Raw genomic sequence first — 20,544 nt, 5'->3', positions numbered from 1 at the left:
ATAATTTTATCAAACATCTTGACGTTCTGTTTTTGATACAGGTGATTTAAACTCAAGCTCTATGACAAATAGGCATCCACTATCTATTGTGCAAAATGGACCGTCTATTATGTCCCAACAAAGCGGTATGTTCTGATAGGTGACAATATAACTAACATATTGGTTTGGTCAGACGATTAGTTCACGTAAGTTTGTCTCACATTGTCCAGGTACAAATATTACTAGCAACCAGACAGCTTCCGATGCAAGGTTGAAGAGACTGTTATATTTAAGGAAAAAAAGAAGATCCATGGTTATGGACAAGGAAAATTATGCCCCATCTTATACTGACAAAGGTGTGTACACCAACCATTACTTGAGTAATTTTTTTTTTTGGGATAATAGTCTAGAGAATTTTAGCAATTTGATCTTTATGTTGTTCAGTAAAGTCAATGTACAGTAAAGGTGGTAAAACTAAGGTTCTTCCTAAAGAACTTGGTGATAAGATCATGTTATGTAAAGCCAAACAGGCAAGCCGGGATCAAGCAAGCTCTTCATATGATCATTTCGCTTCCCATACGCCTGTTACATGAGTATCATTGTATCGTCAATTGGCTTGTGAGTTTGATAGAGTAGCTGACCCACAACCAAATGTTGCAGACATATTTGAAGTTGCTGAGTTAATAGGTATACACTTTGTAATTTTTGTTTTTTTGGCCATACGTTCGTAACCTCCAAACTGTACCAGCTTGACGTTTATGCCTACTAACTTTTGTAGAAGAGGTCGATCTCGGTGATGCTTCATTTGTATGTTGCTATTGTTCTGCTTTGATGTGGTATGACGAACGGCTAGCTAAAAGTAAGCACTCATTAAATCCTGAATTCACTAGGTGCTGTATGAAAGGGAAGGTAGTCCTGCCATTTCTATCTAAACCACCCCTTCTTTTATATAATCTGCTTCATGGTATAGATCCCCGATCGAAACACTTTAAGGAAAATATTAGGGCATATAATAGTATGTTTGCCTTCACTTCGATTGGGGGGAAGGTGGAGGCAGCTGTCAACAATGGAGGGGGGGCCCCCCAGTTTGTACTGAGTGGTCAAAATTATCACCGAATAGGTACCCTATTACCTCAAGTTGGTGAAACTCCAAAATTCGCTCAACTATATATATACGACACTCAGAATGAAAATGCAAATAGAATGAAACCGTTTAAGTAAGTTCTATTATTCATGCCTTTATTATTGACTTATTTGTCAATCTTCAAGTGGGATATTATATTTACATAGTGACGTGTACTATGTGCAGTTCATTAAACACAGATGGCAAATTGGATATCTCTTTAGTTGATGAATTGAAGCAAATGATTGATGAGTCTAATGTTTTGGCAAAATCATTTCGCAAAGTGAGAGATTATATCAGTTCTTCACAAAGTTCGTCGTTTTCTTTGAGACTTTTTCGCAAACGGGGTAAGGACCCTCGAACGTATAACCTTCCCACTTCTGATGAGATAGCTGCACTTATTGTGGGTGACTTTGACACAGTAGAAGTTGGCAGAGATATCATTGTCAAAAAAGAGGGGGTTCTTACTAGGATTCATGAAACCCACACTTCGTTTATCCCACTACAATATCCGTTGATGTTTCCTTTTGGTGAAGATGGTTGGCAAGAAGATATCCCATTATCTGGTATTGCTGCATCAACTAGCTCTCGAGTGAAACCTCGCGTAACATTGAGGGAATTCATATGCTTCCGAATACAAGAGAGGAATCATGAGAATGGGAATATTTTATTATGCAGAAGGCTTTTCCAACAGTTTGTGGTTGATTGTTATACAATGTTGGAATCTCAACGACTCTCATTTCTTCGTAACAACCAAAACCTTATTCGAGCTGATTTCCTGAGTGGCCTTGAAGAAGCCATGTCTAGGGGTGAAACTGACCCAAGTTCTTTGGGGACACGTATTGTCTTACCGTCATCATTTGTTGGTGGGAAACGGTATATGTTTGATTGTTGCCAAGACGCGATGGCTATATGCAAGCGCTATGGCTATCCAGATCTTTTCATTACTATGACATGCAATTCTGCATGGAAAGAAATTGATAGGTTTGTTAGAAAAAGGAACCTACGAGCTGATGAAAGACCTGATGTCTGTTGTCGAGTGTTTAAAATCAAGCTAGACCACTTAATATCAACATTGCAAAGTGGTATTATTTTTGGTCCCTTACAAGCAGGTATGGTGTGTCTTAATTATTTAATTATATCATTTGTATGTTTTAGTTTGTAGCAACTCACGCTGTTGCTAACTTTCAGGGATGTATACGATTGAATTCCAGAAAAGGGGACTACCATATGCGCATATCTTGCTATGGCTTTGCAAGGAGAACAAGTTAGTTACCACATCTGACATTGATAAATGCATTTGCGCTGAGATTCCTGACAAAAAGGTATATCCTAAATTAAACAAAGTCGTCTCTACTTATATGCTGCATGGGCCGTGCGGTCCAGGACATGGTAAATCTCCTTGCATGGTTAATGGTAAATGTAGCAAATTTTTTCCCAAAAAATTCCAAGACACCACATTAATTGATGAAGATGGTTATCCTGTATATAAAAGGAGAGACACAGGCATTTATCTTGACAAGAAAGGGATTCGTATGGACAACAGTTACGTTGTCCCTTATAATCCTCAACTTCTGATGCTATACAATGGTCACATCAATGTAGAGTACTGCAACAAGTCAAATGCGATCAAATACCTGTTCAAATATGTCAGCAAAGGCCCTGATAGAGTAAATGTTGAGATTTCCAATCAAAATAAAGATTCCACAGATCCTGAGGTGAAAGACGAGATTAAACAATATTATGATTGCAGATATTTGACTCCATGTGAAGCTGTTTGGAGGACCTTCAAATATTACATTCATGTTAAGTGGCCTTCGGTTAAGAAAATGACCTTCCACCTACCGAATAAGCAAAGTGTATGTTTCAGAGATCATGGCGATTTGAACCACATTGTTGAAAAAGCATCTGATAAAGACACTATGTTTATAGCCTGGATGAAAGCCAATTGTATGTATGAACAGGGTAAAGACATAACATATGCAGAGTTCCCATCGTACTTTGTTTACGATGATGACAACCAGACATGGCATCCAAGGAAAAAAGGGCAATCTATTGGAAGACTCCAATATATCCCTCATGGAGTTGGAGAACTTTACTACTTGAGAGTTCTACTAACTATACAAAAAGGTTGCACAAGTTGGGAGAGCATTCGAACCATTGATGGTGTCGTATGTCCATCTTTTCAAGACGCATGTTATGCATTAGGATTGTTAGCTAATGACAAAGAATTTATAGATGCAATAATCGAAGCAAATGATCTAGCATCAGGTTAGTACTATATAAAACTGTGCATTTATTTATCCATTGTTAAACACAAAACATGTTTTGTCTTTCATAGAGGTTAGGCACCAAAGTTTAATATAAAATGTGCTGAATTTTTATTGCAGGTTTTCAGCTTCGTAAGTTCTTTGTAATGTTGCTTACTACGAACACTACGAGCAAGCCTGAATTTGTGTGGGACAAAACCTGGAGGATTTTGTCCGACGGGATAATCTATGAAAGGAGGAAAAAGCTACGCATTCCAGGTTCTTATATTAAAATTAATTTTAATCAAATAATAGACTTAGAGTACCATCTAACATTATATGGTTAAATTCATATTTAGATCTCCAAGTAAATGATGAGGACCTGAGAAATCTTTGTTTAATAGAACTGGAGAAGCTGTTGAATATGAATGGAAGGTCATTAAAAGATTATTCATGTTTACCCTTTCCTGATTTACTTGATGTCAGCCAGTATGAGAACAAATTAGTAGCTGATGAGTTGAATTATGATAGAGCTGAGATGGCAAATCTGCACGATTCTTTACTCAATTCATTAACCGCAGAACAACATCAAATATACAATTCCGTAATGGATGCTGTTAAAGGTAGTGTTGGAGGACTGTTCTTTTTATATGGATTCGGAGGTACTGGTAAAACGTATCTGTGGAACACATTATCTGCTGCAGTAAGGGCACAAGGGTTGATTGTATTAAATGTTGCTTCAAGTGGAATTGCTTCATTACTTCTACCTGGGGGAAGAACCGCGCATTCTCGATTTTCTATTCCCATTTCCATAAAAGAGAGCTCAACTTGCAATGTGGCGCAAGGTTCTTTAAAAGCAGAGCTATTACAAAAAACAAGTTTGATCATATGGGATGAAGCACCAATGCTTAACAGATTTTGTTTTGAAGCCTTGGACAGGACTTTAAATGACATAATGAAGTCGCATCCAGGTGGTACTAATGGCGGGCCTTTTGGTGGAAAAGTGGTTGTGTTAGGGGGAGACTTCAGGCAAATATTACCAGTTATACAGAGAGGAAGTCGCTGTGATATAGTTAATGCCACCATTAATTCGTCTTATCTTTGGAAGAAGTGTTCTGTTCTTAAATTGACCAAAAACATGAGGCTGACAAGTTCTCAATCCCTTAATGCAAACCTGGATATTACAAAGTTCGCTGACTGGCTACTAGATATTGGTGATGGAGAGGTGAACCCAAGTGCGGATGGGGAATCTATCATTCAGATACCAGACGATCTTCTTATTCGTGACTCTGATAATCCAATTCAAAGTTTGATTGATTTTTATTACCCTGATATGCTGGAGAATTTGAGTAGAAAAAATTACAAGTTCTTTGAAGAACGTGCTATTCTTGCCCCCACATTAGAAAGTGTAGAAGCTATCAACAATGAGATGCTGTCTAAAATACCAGGAGAGGTTAGAGAATATTTGAGTTGTGATTCTACTTGCAAGTCAGATGAGGATTCAGAGGTTGAAGCTGAGTGGTTCACAAGTGAGTTCTTGAATAATATTCAATGCTCCGGCATACCAAATCACAAATTGACTTTGAAGGTGGGTGTCCCTATCATGTTGTTGCGCAACATTGACCAAGCAGGTGGACTTTGCAATGGCACCAGAATGATTGTTAAAGAATTGGGAAAAAATGTTATTGTTGCAAATGTTGTTTCTGGAAAGCAGTTAGGCGGGAAGGTGCTTATATCTAGAATGGATTTAGTTCCTTCGGACTCAGGTGTTCCCTTCAAATTTGTCAGGCGTCAATTTCCAATCTGTTTATGTTTTGCAATGACGATTAATAAAAGCCAAGGCCAGACGCTATCTCATGTCGGTCTGTATCTATCCAAACCAGTTTTTACTCATGGTCAATTATACGTGGCATTATCAAGGGTAAAGACAAGAAAAGGTTTGAAAATTTTGATCTTGGATGAAGAAGGTTTAATTTCTACTGTGACAAAAAATGTGGTATACAAGGAGGTTTTCAATAACCTTTGATCCACATGCTTCAGTTAAACTACGTAAGTTTTATCAATGAACAACCTCTTCAGCATAATTATGTATTTTCATTAGGATACCATTGCATGCAATAACCTTACACATTTCTATTTCTATTTGCAGACTCAATCCTAGAAGAAAATGTTCCCGTGCAATGTAACATGAGTGATTGTATTATAATGCCAGCTCCATGTTCACTATCATTGTTATATGATGCCCACCCATTTTTATTATACTGAATTCTAAATAATTTTGCTTATACACAGTCACAAAGATAGACATTTCTACTCAATTCTAACAACGTCTACTCCATAACTTATCAACAAGCAAATAGTAATCTTATCTTCTGTCATTAAATTTATTGGCATCAATTACGTGCATGGTTATTTAATCCTGCCAAAATAGTTAATATACCATTGTCAAATTATATAGACAAACAAATATTTGGAAATGCATTTCATGCTGCTTAAGACTATAACAAAAACATATATTAGGAAATATATGAGCTATGTTTTTGTAATCCACCGAATTAAACTGGTTTCAACAACTAAAAAGATACCCGTTTTTTTCAATTTCAGACCTGGTTGTCAATGGGTATACCTCATAACTTATACTATGCAATTCTAACTTTCCAAATTTTCCAAACGAGGTATACTCATAACGCGTTTTATATACTATGGTAAACTAGATAGATAAATTTGACAAACTTGGTAAGGTGAATTCAATGCATGTCAGACAATGGTAACATATCATTTGAATATCATTGACTTTTTCAAAGCTTCATTCATATGTTTTGAACCATATTGTCAAGAATAATTAAATCGGCCATAATATAGTAGTGTATTGTCTAATACTTATATACTTATATATATATATTATATATTCAGCTTTAGACAAACGGGTTTGCAGGCAAGTGGTTTTCAAAGATCAAAACAAATCTCTGTAAATGGAGCTGAATTTCGTTGATGATCTTCTAGGATGTAAAGATTCAATTGCCATTCTATCATTACCTGAGCAGGTGTCTACCATTATATAGCTTAGTTGTTTTATGTTCTAATTTAACTAGAATCTGTCAACTGAAATACGTATTTTGATTTTTCAGGAAATAGCATTTGTTTCACCTAGATTTGCTGAAGAATTTGATCATGAACTAACTCAGCAGTGGAAGTTGTTTGATCCCATTGGGAAGATGCATTTGGTATCATATGAAAGAAAAACTGAAAAGCCTTTTTTGGGACAAGGGTTATTGGAGATCCGTAAGTTTTATTCATTGGAAGGCCTGAACTGGTGCCTTCTTAAATACCAGGGTTTTTCCAACTTTGATTTATTTATATACAATGAAGGTATTGAGGAAGTATGTTACCTCCCCCCACCTCCACCTCCAGTTATAACTCCCCCTCCTCCTTCGATTTGTGATGCAAAATCCACACAGTCAGACAGCAAAGATAACCTAACACCTCAGGATCGAGATTGGATATTGTATCCATGCTTCTTCTCTTGCAGACTCTCACGTAATCAATCAATAACGAGTCAGATGGTATTGTGTTACCAATTTACTTTTCATTTGTAGTTCTAAAACAATGATTCTAATATTAATTGTTCTGCTTTGTAGAATTTACCTTCTCATGTTTATGACTATCTGCTTCACGGTAAACGACACACCTGGATCTTGAGAGGCCCAACTGGCAAAGAGGTTCATTGTAAAATCCTTGGTGTAACAGAACAACAGACATATGCAAGGATTGGTAGGGGTTGGAGGGCTTTCTGCAAGTCACATTCATTGAAAGAGGGTGACTCCTTAACATTTTTTTTCACCAGTGAAGAAGTTGGCCTCATTGATGTATTAATACACGACGAGGATCAGTAGCTATCTAGCCCTGAATGTTGTACTGTTATTTTCATTTTGCCATGTAATGTCTATTATGGTGTACTGGGTTGTCTCTTAATTCTATGAACCGTTAGATGGAATACGTTACCCTCAACTAATGAATAATTTATGTTGGGTCAACAAATTCTTTAGAAAATACACACCGTGCAAAGCATGGGCACATATACTAGTTTAATACGTGGCAGTGCCACTTCCCTCAGACAGTGCCATTTGGCAAACCGTCGGAGCTTCGCTGGAGGCAAGGGTGAAATGTTTACAAAGTTCTAAATGGATGGATGTTTTGCAGACGTTGCCTAAATTAGGGACTGAAATCAAATCGCCCCTAAGATAAATTATCATGTAGGGAAAAAATAAACTATGTTATCTTATATGATAAACCCTCCGGTCACATATATAGGAGAACCTAATATGCACCAATTTTAGGTGGTGTAAAATTACACCACCTACTTTGACCGGGTATAACAGGTCAACACATTATATTTTTTAAGAAAAGACATCATTAAAAAATTGTCATATATTAAATATCTTTAAAAAAAAAAATGTGTTAACCTGTTATAGTAGGTTAAAAAAAATGGTCTAAAATTAGACCACTTGGTCTACATTAGGGGTCACCCACATAAGCAAAAAAAACATTTTAAGTTTATTTATTTAATGAATGTATCTACTTTAAATGACTAGATATATTCATTAGACTAGATACATTCATTAAATGAATGAACCTAAAATGTATTTTTTTCTTATATATATATATATGTGATCGGAATAACATGATTAATGTGTCTAGTCTAAACTCTAAAGTCTTGACAAGTGATAAATCTCATCAAAATTCTGACCAGGTTCAGTGCACCTCCCACTGGAGAAGTCTTTCTACACCACCTTCACACTTGTCTCTGTTAAATCCGGAAAAAAGCGATAGCTTTATATCTCTTAGGTAGATTCGATTTATGACGTGAGTTGAGGTTAATATAAACAAGGTGAAGGTAACTATAGTGTTGAATTTCTACAAATCAGGATCCACCCTTGTTATTGTTAGCGTCTCTCTTCCAAAAGTTAAAGTAACATTCCCACCACTGTCGCCGCCGGTAACAATGGCTTTCTCCGAATTCCGACCACTCGATGACAAGTCTCTGATCGAATACATTAAGGCTGTCCCTGCCCTCTCTTCCATCCTAGGCAACAACGTCTCCGACTTGTCTGTCAAAGAAGTCGGAGATGGCAACCTTAACTTTGTCTTCATTCTCCTCAACTCCTCTGGTTCTCTTGTCATCAAACAGGTAATTCATAAATCATGGGCACTTGCAAATTTCGTTTGTTTTTCTGGGGTGTTGAAATTCGTGCTGTTTTTGTAGGCTCTGCCTTATGTTCGTTGCATAGGGGAATCATGGCCGATGACGAAGGAGAGAGCATATTTTGAGTCTATGGCTTTGAAAGAAGAGTCTCGGTTGTGCCCTGAGCATGTCCCTCAAGTGTATCACTTTGACCGTACCATGTCTTTGATTGCTATGCGTTACATTGAGCCTCCACATATAATTCTTAGGAAAGGGTTGATTGCTGGGATTGAGTATCCTTTGCTGGCTGAGCATATGGCTGATTTCATGGCTAAGACACTCTTCTTTACTTCTCTCCTTTTCCGCACCACTGCTGATCACAAACGGGACGGTATGACCTTTGCCATGTTACTTTGTATTGGAAACATTGATATCCTGATGTTTTTGTTATTAAGAAAAGAGAACCATTTCTCTGGGTAGAAGATGATTCATGTATACCTTATTACATAAGCTAGCTAGGCTAAGTGCATACTAACTAACAAACTAACGAACTCTTCCTTTTCGACAGAAGATTAATGAAAGAATCACTTATAAGATTCCACACTTTTCTGTTGACACCAATGCACTCATTGCAAGTTAACAGTGAACATAACTCCTCTTATTGATTGTGATGGAACAAACATAGTGACTAATGGATGCTCCTGTAGTTGTATGGGCATTGCTTCTTTTGCCTTAATAATTGTTTAAGGGAGATATAGCTAAATAAGTCCATATATATGGTAGAACAATTCTCACTGCTGAGCTAGTTTTTTGGGTAGAATTAGGCCTAACCCAAATTCTAAATGTGATCATAGCCTATGGATCTGTTTATTGGGTCACCCAAATATGTCCAATCCTGCAAACTTCACTGGAATTCTAAGAAAAATTAAGCTTTATGGATGAAAATGGATGAAAGAAATGATATTATCTTCCTGTTAGTATAAGAAAGGTTATCACGTATTATCTTTTTATGTCAGCTCGAGGCATGTTTAGCATAAACCTGATCTCATGCTAGTTTCATGCAGTTGGCGAATATTGTGGGAATGTGGAGTTATGCAGGCTCACTGAACAGGTTGTTTTCTCTGATCCTTACAAAGTTTCTGAATATAATCGTTGGACTTCCCCTCATCTCGATAGTGATGCGGAGGCTGTTCGGGAAGACAATTTGCTGAAGCTTGAAGTTGCTGAGCTCAAATCTAAGTATTATGACTCTCTTTTTTCTCCATTTTATGCAGTAGTTATGTTGTCAGCATTTTGTTTATAAGAATTTATATCTGTGCAGGTTCTGTGAGAGGGCTCAGGCACTAATACATGGAGATCTACACACTGGTTCTGTGATGGTAACTCCTGAATCAACACAAGTTATTGATCCAGAATTTGCATTCTATGGACCAATAGGGTTTGACATTGGAGCATTTTTGGGAAATTTGATTTTGGCTTTCTTCTCTCAAGATGGACATGCTGATCAAGCAAATGATCGAAAAGTAGGTCCCCTTTTCTCACATGTCCTTTGCACAGTCCTTTCCTGGGCTCTTCTTTTTAATATGTACTGTATTTCTGGTTATTCTTCATAATCTAACTTAAAAACATGAATTCTCTGTCTCTTTTTTTTTAATGTCTTAATTTGTATTTAACTTTGGTAGTTTAGTTTCATGGCAGAGATGTCAAGGTATTTGTACCAGCAATAAAGTTTATGAATTTTGCTTCCTTTGCGTTTATTTATAGTTTTGAAATTCCCTTGTGTTGTCTGCTTGTTTTGTCTATGTTGTGTCAAGAACCGGTGCCTAGTTATCTTAATTCATAGAAGTATCCTTTTGTTTGCATCTCGATGAGGTATCAGAATTACAATTTATACCATTTGAATTTGAAAAGTTACAAACATAGTTTCCGAGAATGTGAGCTCTCTTAGCCCAACACTCGTAACAAGTGAAGACTTGGTAACGGACAGATTCATTTGCATGGTTTGTATTTCGTGTTCAGTGCAAGGTTTGTTAAGAGAAACTGCATTTTAGATTATATAGAGATTGGACAGCTCATACTGACTAGTTTTTAGAAGTTCCCTTCTCTGTTTCTGTTTTTCCTTCTATTTGATCTTTGTTGAGGGTCTCTTATGATTCTATGTTTCGTACTTCTATTTCTTTCTTTGTTTTAAAATTTCGTATTTTATTTAAAAAATTGGAGACCTGATCGGAACTTAGGCTGCTGTTAGCTGAACTAGTACTGTATTGTTTATCTATTGCTTTATCTTCTCCTAATTTGACAAGATCTTTTCCTTTCAGTTGAGTTACTGTGCATTGCAATGAAAGATAAATGAAATAATGAGAATTGGCCTTTAAAAATGTAATTTTTAATAATTCCTGAAGAACATTGACTATTGGGGGAAAAGTGTTATTCTTTGTCTAAAACACTACTTTATGCAGGCATATAAAGAGTGGATTCTTAAGACAATTGAAGACACTTGGGATCTTTTCCACCAGAAATTCACTGCACTTTGGGATGAGCATAGAGACGGTGCTGGTGAGGCATATCTTCCAGCAATCTATAACAATCCTGAGGTCCAGCTGCTTGTACAGAAGAAATACATGACAGATTTGTTTCATGACAGTCTTGGATTTGGTGCTGCCAAAATGATAAGGTGAGACTTTTCTTCTCTAATATTTTTTTAGGTTGCAATAATCATGTTTACTAGAAATTCTATATAATTTCTGTATGCTCTATGATTTATTTTTCAATTTTCGATATATAATAATTAATGATCTTACAACTAATAGGGGTACAGATGCATGTAGACAAAATTATTATTTGATCTCCTTCACATCCTTGTCTTGTCATATTATTACTAGTACTTTAATTTCTTGCTCTTAAAAGTTTGATTTCCTTTTCATAGAAGTATTATTGAAACAAACTTCTCTTCACTAGATATTTGAATTCCTGTGTGTTATGTGTCCAGAGTCAACCAAGATAACTTTCAGTCATAGCCTGAGAGATAACATAATAGAACTGTTAGAAATGTTATATAAAATCATTCATGTTTCTTCACCAAGTAGCTTAAATATTTTTGGTAGTTCATGATATGGTTAATAAGTTGAATTGAGATTGTTCATTTTCCAAGCTTCAAGCCCAATTAGCTCTTACGTGAGGAGACGTGTTACAAAGTGTAAGCTTTTGGGTTAGTTTGTTCATGACAGGAACGCATCCACCTTAATATGTTTATATTGCAGTGCAGTCTTTTATTGGACCATGAATTTAATACTGGACCATTATGCATCATATATTCTTATGTTATATTCACTTCACTATATATTATTTTAAAGGAAAAGTAGGTAGATTGGACATTATAATGCTGACAACACCCTTGATGTGCTAGCTTTGTGTCCTGATCTTAGTAGAGTAGAATGAGTAGGAACTTCATTTGACGATTTGTATGACTATGTTCATAATGAATGCAAAAATCCATATTTTTGTTAATGCGTCTAACACTTGCATTTTAATTATTTGATTGGCAGGAGAATTGTTGGGGTGGTACATGTTGCGGATTTTGAGTCAATTACTGATGCTGATAAACGGGCAAATTGTGAAAGGAGGGCGCTTAATTTAGCTAAGATGCTTCTCAAAGAAAGAAGAAAATTTGAAGGAATAGCTGAAATTGTTTCAGCAATCAGGGAATTCTAGTTCTAGTCATGGCAAGGTTTTTCTATATCAAAACCTCCATCATGGATCTTTTTTTCTCTTTTACATTTTGGTCGCATGGGTGTTTGTGAGGCATCCAAGTAAGAGGTGACTGAAAATAAATAAATAACATCACCAGCTTTAATTTTTGAAAAACAATTGAAAAAGATGCGTGTTTCCAGTTTCTTTGTGTATTTGAATATAGCATGGGAGAAGCTGGAATCTTTAAGGTCGATCCCATGTTGCACTTGTACGCTATAGAGTGCAGTAGTAATTTGATTAGTGACATGAAGAAGCATTGTGATGACCAATTTAACACTGCAAGGGATCGGATTCTTTTAATGGAGCCATAACCATGGACTAACATGGTGTTCTCTCTAGCTTTATAGCAAGAGATGCAGATTAATGGAAGTATCTTAGGGGAACATATGGCACTTTTCAGTAGCAGTGCCAATGCTCCTCAAGATATAGGATCCTCTCAAGGAGGGAGAGGACGTGGAAGGTACAACTTTGGTGGAAAATGAGGAAACAATGGTGCCAGTGTCAAATGAGCACCTAGGAAAATTAAACATATAGTGGAAACTTGCTATCTAAAGCATGACTTTCCAGCCTAAATAGGCGAAGCTATCATGCGTAAATAGATTCAATGTTATCTTCCTTTTTGTTTATGAAAGACTAAGGGTATACTTAGAAGATAAGAGAAGCATAGCCTATATAGGCGGAGAGACATGGAGGTGAATGTCAAGGCTGTCAAATTAACCACGGCGGGCTAGAACGTCTACAACCTTATTAATTTCTCTGTAGTCATGACTTACAGGACAATAATCTAACAGAGACATAAATCTGTTGCAAGTAGACATCAATTGCTAATTTCGTACACGTTGACTGTGGAAAAGTCTCAAGTCTTCTATGAATGATATCAAAGGGGAAAATGTGGCATGCTTCTGGACCAAACAATTAATTTATGGGAAATAATAATTGCATATAAGGGTGGATACACCTAATCTTAATGGATGATATAATGGAACAGAAAAAAATAAAATAAAGAAGAATTGAAAATACGGAAAGTCCATAGTCCATACCACAAACACAAGAAAGTAAGAGAAGAGATAAAGTAATAAACCTATATAATGTATCACGAATGTGTTTAGAAGAAATTAGAGTTGGGGTATCAGGATGATGTTGTAGTGTTGTACAATTTAGATGTTTTGTAAGTTTAAGTCTTGGAACTGAAGAAATATTTGATGACATTATAAAGAGGATAAAAGATGTATCAGGCAAATACAAAATGATACACCAACAAAAAGAGATTGTTGGTTGGTTTAAGTCGTACATTCTTAATTTCTTTTAAATAAAGTTTTGAGTTCAAAAAACTTTGTTGAAAGAGTTAATCTCACATGATCTGGATGTTCTCAATTTAAATATAATTATCTCTCATAGAGAATAGAGATACTAAAACAAAAACAAAATGATAAGCCATACAAGCAATTGTTACCCAACTCTCCTTGACTTTTCTTACTAGAAAATTAGTTTGACATGGTCACACAACACCCAATTGCCTGGAAAATTCAACCAAATCAAACAAGCATTAAAACACAAAGAAAATAAAATTCATTCATGGCGTTAGAAGACTACTACTAGCTTCTGTTTTCTATATAAAGCAACAATCCTTATGCAGTGACCAACAACACTCACAAACTGACTCTCCAAGAGAAACAACCAAAAAGTTCTAAGTAAACGCAACCATGACCATGCATATCCTCTGTTTGTTAATGTTCCTAACTGCAATGCAGGGAACTAAGGCAGTTGATTACACTGTCACCAACAACGCCCTCACAACTGCCGGTGGAGCGCGTTTTCGAGACCAAATCGGAGCAGAATACGCGAAGCAAACACTGGACTCTGCAACCCAATTCACATGGAGGGTGTTCCAGCAGAACACCCCTGCTGACAGAAGAAACGTGCAGACTGTGAGCTTATTTGTGGATGACATGGATGGTGTTGCATATACAACTCCAAGCAACAGCCAGATTCATCTCAGCGCTAGGTACGTTAACAGCTATAGCGGCGATTTGAAGAGGGAAATCACAGGGGTGTTGTATCATGAAATAGTCCATGTTTGGCAGAATGGGATTGGAAGTGCTCCTGGTGGGTTGATTGAAGGGATTGCAGATTATGTGAGGCTGAAGGCAAACTATGCACCTAGTCACTGGGTTAAACCTGGGCAAGGAAATAAATGGGACCAAGGTTATGATGTCACAGCTCAGTTTCTGGACTATTGTAACAGTCTCAAAAATGGGTTTGTGGCTGAGATGAACAAGTTGCTGAGTAATGGTTATAGTGATCAGTACTTTGTTCAGCTACTGGGGAAGAATGTTGATCAGCTGTGGACAGATTACAAGGCCAAGTATGGCAATATTGCCTAGCTAAGAGTTTTCATTTAAACATTGTCATAAAATAAGCGACTATATATGTCGCATTAATCTCTTTGTACGTTTGTATCAAATTCTAAAATAAGTAGTGTTTCTGCTTCTGTAGCTGAATTTTCCATCTCCAGCTTACCTCCAGGCAAATGCTAAACATTTTTACCATTTTATCATTCATTCAATCTTAATCATCCAATTTTGATTAATAAAATCATCCAATTAATGGATTTTCCAATATTCTCAGATTTAATTTAACGATGATTAATCATTATCCACCGGTGGGTGGACCAAAGCTTAAAACGCAAATCCTACTCTTTGCTGTGTTTAAGTAACATTTTTAGATCATGATATTAAGCATTTTGGATTATGATTGCAACTTATTCAACTCTCTTCAGTTGGATCTATTAAGCATAAATGGATGGATAATTAGTGCTAGTCACTTTGTTTTTGTGTTTAGTTATATTTTTATATATATTCCTAAAGGTGAAATAATGTCATATATCAGCTCTCCTCCTAAGAAATTATAAATATATTTAAGGTCATATCTTAAATTAGATCAAGGTGTTGTATTTAAAATTATGAGTATACCATATAATTAACCTAAATATTACTTTTAAATTTATGACAACAAATAAGTTGACAAATGCATCATCTTATCTTTCTTTTCTTTCATTTCAAAAAAAAAAATCTTTCTTTTCTTAACTTTCTTTTATTTTTCTCTTTTTAGGTTTTACTTTTGTTCAAATTACCTCATGGGAGGGGAATGCTAAGTTCCAACCAACCGATAGGCTGGGGGAAATATTAAATGAAGACTCGTAAAACACCTGTAAATGTGTATAGTTGATACACGTTACTTTCCTTGTCCATCTGTAAAATTATTTTTTGTAATATATCCATATCCATGGTTCACGAATCAACATTGATATATTTTCAAACAAAATATGTTGATTTTTCCACTCTTCTGCTTTTGATTTTATTGATGTTTCTTTTGTTGGACGTTTTAGGAATGGTGTTGCGAATTTTCTAATTAACTAGGAGTGTATTGGTGAAGAAAGTTCTCACTCTAGTGATCTCTTTAGTAGTGACGGTAGATGTAATGACTTCTTTACTCGCTTATTAATATCTCTTTGATTTACTTAAAAAAACAAAATATGTCAATTTCCATTCCAACTGCTATTTAAACTTTCATGCAAATTAACTCACAAAGAGATGCTAAAATAAAACTCACAAAGAGATTACAATATATAATCGCTTATTTTTTTTAGTATTGTTATGTTTAAATTAAGAGAAACGCTTGGAACATTATTGTTAAATTCACACACTTCAGCACATTTTATTATTTATTTTTGAGTGTGTATTTAAAAGAGTGTGTTGCTAACACTCGTCATCGCGCTCTTGGATATATAACTAGTTGTTTAGGCAATATTGCCATACTTAGCCTTATAATCTGTCCACAGCTGATCAACACTCTTCCCCAGTATCTGAACAAAGAACTGATCACTATAACCAGTCCTCATCTTCTTGTTCAACTCTGCCACAAACCCATTTTTGAGACTGTTACAATAATCCAGAAAACGAGCAGTAACATCATAACCATGATCCCACTTATTCCCTTGTCCAGGCTTCACCCAGTGAGAAGGAGCATAGTCCGCCTTCAACCTCACATAATCTGCAATCCCTTCAATCAACCCACCAGGAGCACCGCCATTCCCATTCCACTGCCAAACATGAACCATTTCATGGTAAAGCACACCTGAGATTTCCCTCTTCAAGTCGCCGCCGTAGCTGTTGACGTACCTGGCACTGAGGTGGATCTCGTTGTTGCTGGTGTACGCTACACCATCCATGTCGTCGATGAATAAGCTCACCTTCTCCACGTTTTTTCTGTCGGCAGCAGTGTTCTGCTGGAAGATCCGCCATATGAATTGTGTGGCGGAGTCCAGTGTTTGCCTGGCGGATGCCTCTCCGATTTGGTCGCGGAAGCGGACTCCGCCGGGAGTACTGAGAGCTTTGTTGGTGACAGTGTAATCAACTGCCTTTGTTCCCTGCATTGCAGTTAGGAAAATTAACAAACCGATGAAATGCATCTTCATGGTTGCGTTTATAGTTGGAGAATTTAGTTTGTGATTGTTCTTGGTTGCTGCATAAGGATTGTTGCTTTATATAGAAAACAGAAGCAAGAGGTCTTTCAACGTCATTAATTAATTAAGCTTTTCTTTGTTTGATTTGGACATTTGGTAGTGTCCCATTTTGAAATTTCCAGACAATTGGTGTTGGGTGACCAAGTCACATATTCTAGTATAAGAAAAGTCAAGGGAAGTGGGGTGACTTGGTCAACACTCTATATCATTTTGTATTAAATATTTTGCCCTGCACCTACATATATCAACTTTCATGTGTATACCCCTTTTTTCTTCTATCTCAATTTTATATTTTTTTTATATTTTTCTTCTTTTCTATCGCATTATTCATCATTTTTATTGTTTCTTTCTCTTTTTTTTTTTTTTCAATTTTGAAGTGAGTGAAAATGATCTGAGATGAAATGATTCTTACTTTCTCTTTTTTCTTTCTCCTCTCTTTCCATTTTTCTTTTCACTCCACTACTCCCCCACTTGGACGCATAATTTTCCACACATGAAATATATTTGGATAAGTGGTGGAAGACTTAAGTGAGTTTGGAAGAGATAAATTTGATTTTAAAAGGAAATTCAAGATGTTGAATAACTTTTTTGGTGACAAGATATGTTGAATAATTTATGATGGAGTAAAAAAAAGGGCTTTCCTTGCGTTAAACATGCTTTTTGTTTGCATTTTTAGTTTTCTTAGTACAAAAATTGGGCTTTCCTTGCATTCTAGTGTCCATTAAAATTTTAATTGGTGGCAATTAACTGACAGACTTTCATTGGGAGATTCTCTGAAGCTCCTATCCATAAATGGTATATATTGGTCTCCTCAGCATAACACCGACGTCTTACTCAATAGTCTAGAAATATTTTCTCTTAAATATTCTATCATTTTTGTAAAGAAAAAAAAAAGTTTCAGGCTTTTCATTTCAAATCTAACTTTTAGTCTAATAAATAATGCTGAACTTTCCTATTCCTCATCCCATGAATTTTGTACTCTATCAGACTTGGCTGGCAATGGCATGAGTCATGGACCACTTCAACAAGACTTCGATTCGCCACTTTGTCAACCACATACGTATACCAGATTGATTTATCTTTATTTATATTTAAAAATGTATTGGGATAATTTGTAATATCCCTTTTAATTATAAATTAAGCTACTCTATTATTATTTTTTGGTCATAGCTACCTTTTTTTTAAAAAAAAAAACTACTCCATACGTGGACCAAATTATCTTGCCCATCGCGAAACTTGCAAATAGTATTTTGGGCCTTGTCTTTCCGATGAGCTGTTAGTATTGGGCCTAATACAATAACCCAAATTGTAAATACAATCATGCATGATTTTTTTCTGATGTTCGAGGCAAAAGCCGATTACGCATGATTTTTGGTAAAAAATAAGAAGATAATATACATGTTTTTCCTTCAATTTATTGCTAGCAAGTATTGTATGGACATGGTATTTTATAAACCTGGAAATACCTATTAAACGAAAATCATCCAAGAGATAAAAATTCCAAACTGTAAAATACATGCATAAAATAAAAAATAAGTTTCTTGGAATTAATGGTGAAAAAGTGAATTAAAAATAAATTAAGAAATAGCTAGTTTCACTCATACATTTATTAGGACTCACATGGGTTTTTTTTATTTTATGTTTTTACAATTTTCAGCTGACTAAGATCACTATGAACAACAAAACTCTATCTGTCAAATATTTAACGCAGCTGCATTCACAAAATAATTTTTTCAATAAAGATAATCTTATTTGAATTGAAGCATCGTTCAATATGAGAAAAAAACTCAAACACCATGCTTAATTTATTGAGATTCCTAGAGTAAGACAAAAAGAACCAAATTATCCACTTGGCTCTAGTGCTTATTGAAAACAGCATAGTAACGATAAACACAACAATCTTGCTCTTACCGTCATTTTCACTTTTGGTCTCTTAATAAGGTGTAACCAAGCAAACATATGATACCAGGCTCATTGATTATGCTTCTATAAATGAACCTTAAACTACCCATTTGCTGTATACTATCATCCTGCGCAGCATTAATCTATCACTGGACAAAAATGTCTCCCATAATTTATTTGATGTTCCTAGTTATCATAGCAAGTTCTGGTTCTCCAATACATGCTGTTCAATACCAAGTCACCAACAGGGCCACAGGCACACCAGGAGGCACTAGATTTGAGAATGAGATTGGCATCCCTTTCACCCAGCAAACCATCCAACTCGCCTCTCAGTTCATTTTGCAAACCTTCAAACAAATTGATCAATTTGGTGGTAAAAACATTGAGCATGTCAGTGTGATTGTGACAGCCTTAAATGGGAATTCTGCAGCCATTACCAGTGACAACAACATTTTCCTCGACTCAAATTACATAGAAGGTTTTAGCGGCGATGTGAGGAATGAGGTAATTGGGATCTTGTACCACGAAGCGACGCACATTTGGCAGTGGTTTGGGAACAAAGAGGCTCCTAGAGGACTCACTGAAGGTGTTGCTGATTTTATGAGGTTGAAGGCTGGGTTTGCGCCGCCTCATTGGGTTCCGAGAGGGACAGGTAGTGGATGGGATGAAGGGTATGTTGTTACAGCTTATTTTCTGGACTACTGTAATGGGCTTAGAGATGGGTTTGTGGCTATGCTCAATGCTATGATGAAGGATCATTACAGTGATGATTTCTTTGTGAAATTGTTGGGCAAGAGTGTTGATCAGCTTTGGAGTGACTATAAATCAGTGTTTGGGAATTGATATATATATACTAATTGTGTTATTATTACAACTAATCAGTTTATGGACATGATGTATATTTTGCATGTTACTATGAATAAAAAAGTAGAGTTTCTCTGCAAATATATATACACTATTTGTATAAACACTCTTAATTATATTCATCAATACTTAAGATGAAGTTACTTAATATTCTTGTCTAAGAACAAGAGAACCTAAGAGAAAATCCTAGCAGACATATGTAAGAGAAGTATATAGAAGTCTCATGTAATAATAAAAAGATTCATTTTACAATAGATGATCTTCCATTTTATAGTGAAATGGTAAAAAAATCCTAATGCGGGCCTATTTCGGCTCTTGTACCTCATAAATTCTCAGCCCAAGAGTACTTATAAGAGAACGCTAGCTCTAACTGATGTGGGTGTGACCTATTCATCTTCACAAGGGTCAGGTCGCTCTAATCTAATTAAAGATATGAATAATCACCATAAGGAAGTCGAGTCTAACCTTTCTGTAGTCACATCAAATTCTGACTCTGGATATGAGTCCTATCATGACAGGTCCCGCCTAGCCCACCTAACATTTGAGATTAGTATAGACAGGGTCGGTCCCGACATTTTGGAGGCCCTGAGCAAATAATAAAAATGGACCCCTAATAATTTTAACGTTCGAAATTTTATCAGAACCATTATGTTGGTTCGTACATAAAAGTAACATACATAGTTACTAACCACTAAACCAGCTCAAATCATTAATAATATCTTGAACATTAATTATTATAACTAGATTTTATTTCAGGGGAAAGTTTAATGAGATTTATTTTGGACGCCTTCTTTTTAGAGGCCCTGGGCTGTGGGCCTGTGGGCCGGCCCTGAGTATAGACGCTAAACAGCTTCTATATTTGCGGATAAATTATAGTAGTCATTATTCATGATTAACTTTCTAGTGGCAATAGGACTTGGAAAAAAAAAGTACACTCATTCTGCCAGAGAAAAGTTCTTAATTTTCATGT

The 20,544-nt window shown here is 35.9% G+C and overlaps 5 protein-coding genes across 5 annotated transcripts; 4 read left to right on the top strand and 1 right to left on the bottom strand.

Moving 5' to 3' along the window:
• The first annotated feature begins 810 nt into the window (after positions 1-810).
• Positions 811-5,377, top strand: LOC130718599 (uncharacterized). Its single transcript, XM_057569211.1, has 6 exons — positions 811-1,196; positions 1,289-1,795; positions 1,910-2,214; positions 2,294-3,373; positions 3,493-3,630; positions 3,711-5,377. The coding sequence occupies exons 1-6, from the start codon at positions 811-813 to the stop codon at positions 5,375-5,377; spliced, it is 4,083 nt and encodes a 1,360-aa protein (XP_057425194.1).
• A 2,695-nt stretch (positions 5,378-8,072) lies between these two features.
• On the top strand, positions 8,073-12,497 carry LOC130717431 (methylthioribose kinase 1). The gene is made up of 6 exons (XM_057567648.1): positions 8,073-8,539; positions 8,615-8,924; positions 9,598-9,772; positions 9,855-10,056; positions 10,993-11,207; positions 12,079-12,497. The coding sequence occupies exons 1-6, from the start codon at positions 8,354-8,356 to the stop codon at positions 12,242-12,244; spliced, it is 1,254 nt and encodes a 417-aa protein (XP_057423631.1). The 5' UTR covers positions 8,073-8,353; the 3' UTR covers positions 12,245-12,497.
• A 1,352-nt stretch (positions 12,498-13,849) lies between these two features.
• LOC130717432 (uncharacterized) lies at positions 13,850-14,774 on the top strand. Its single transcript, XM_057567649.1, has one exon. The coding sequence runs from the start codon at positions 13,987-13,989 to the stop codon at positions 14,665-14,667; it is 681 nt and encodes a 226-aa protein (XP_057423632.1). The 5' UTR covers positions 13,850-13,986; the 3' UTR covers positions 14,668-14,774.
• A 1,128-nt stretch (positions 14,775-15,902) lies between these two features.
• Positions 15,903-16,802, bottom strand: LOC130721302 (uncharacterized). Its single transcript, XM_057572068.1, has one exon. It carries the CDS (start codon positions 16,758-16,760, stop codon positions 16,083-16,085), a length of 678 nt encoding a protein of 225 aa, XP_057428051.1. The 5' UTR covers positions 16,761-16,802; the 3' UTR covers positions 15,903-16,082.
• A 2,000-nt stretch (positions 16,803-18,802) lies between these two features.
• Positions 18,803-19,575, top strand: LOC130716730 (uncharacterized). Its single transcript, XM_057566740.1, has one exon. It carries the CDS (start codon positions 18,870-18,872, stop codon positions 19,551-19,553), a length of 684 nt encoding a protein of 227 aa, XP_057422723.1. The 5' UTR covers positions 18,803-18,869; the 3' UTR covers positions 19,554-19,575.
• Positions 19,576-20,544: the final 969 nt, after the last annotated feature.

The sequence above is a fragment of the Lotus japonicus genome, chromosome 5, assembly GCF_012489685.1.
Source record: "Lotus japonicus ecotype B-129 chromosome 5, LjGifu_v1.2".
NCBI lineage: Eukaryota > Viridiplantae > Streptophyta > Magnoliopsida > Fabales > Fabaceae > Lotus > Lotus japonicus.
Note: the sequence above shows the minus strand (reverse complement) of the source record. Positions and strands in the feature narration are given on the sequence as shown.

What these genes read in the sequence shown, in the direction of transcription:
- LOC130718599 (XM_057569211.1), top strand. Translation starts at nt 811, where the DNA reads ATGTGGTATGACGAACGGCTAGCTAAAAGTAAGCACTCATTAAATCCT. An exon ending in AATAGAATGAAACCGTTTAA is followed by an intron (nt 1,197 to 1,288) that starts GTAAGTTCTATT and finishes TACTATGTGCAG; the next exon opens with TTCATTAAACACAGATGGCA. An exon ending in AGCAAATGATCTAGCATCAG is followed by an intron (nt 3,374 to 3,492) that starts GTTAGTACTATA and finishes TTTTTATTGCAG; the next exon opens with GTTTTCAGCTTCGTAAGTTC.
- LOC130717431 (XM_057567648.1), top strand. Translation starts at nt 8,354, where the DNA reads ATGGCTTTCTCCGAATTCCGACCACTCGATGACAAGTCTCTGATCGAA. An exon ending in GTTCTCTTGTCATCAAACAG is followed by an intron (nt 8,540 to 8,614) that starts GTAATTCATAAA and finishes CTGTTTTTGTAG; the next exon opens with GCTCTGCCTTATGTTCGTTG. An exon ending in ATCAAGCAAATGATCGAAAA is followed by an intron (nt 10,057 to 10,992) that starts GTAGGTCCCCTT and finishes TACTTTATGCAG; the next exon opens with GCATATAAAGAGTGGATTCT.
- LOC130717432 (XM_057567649.1), top strand. Translation starts at nt 13,987, where the DNA reads ATGACCATGCATATCCTCTGTTTGTTAATGTTCCTAACTGCAATGCAG.
- LOC130721302 (XM_057572068.1), bottom strand. Translation starts at nt 16,760, where the DNA reads ATGAAGATGCATTTCATCGGTTTGTTAATTTTCCTAACTGCAATGCAG.
- LOC130716730 (XM_057566740.1), top strand. Translation starts at nt 18,870, where the DNA reads ATGTCTCCCATAATTTATTTGATGTTCCTAGTTATCATAGCAAGTTCT.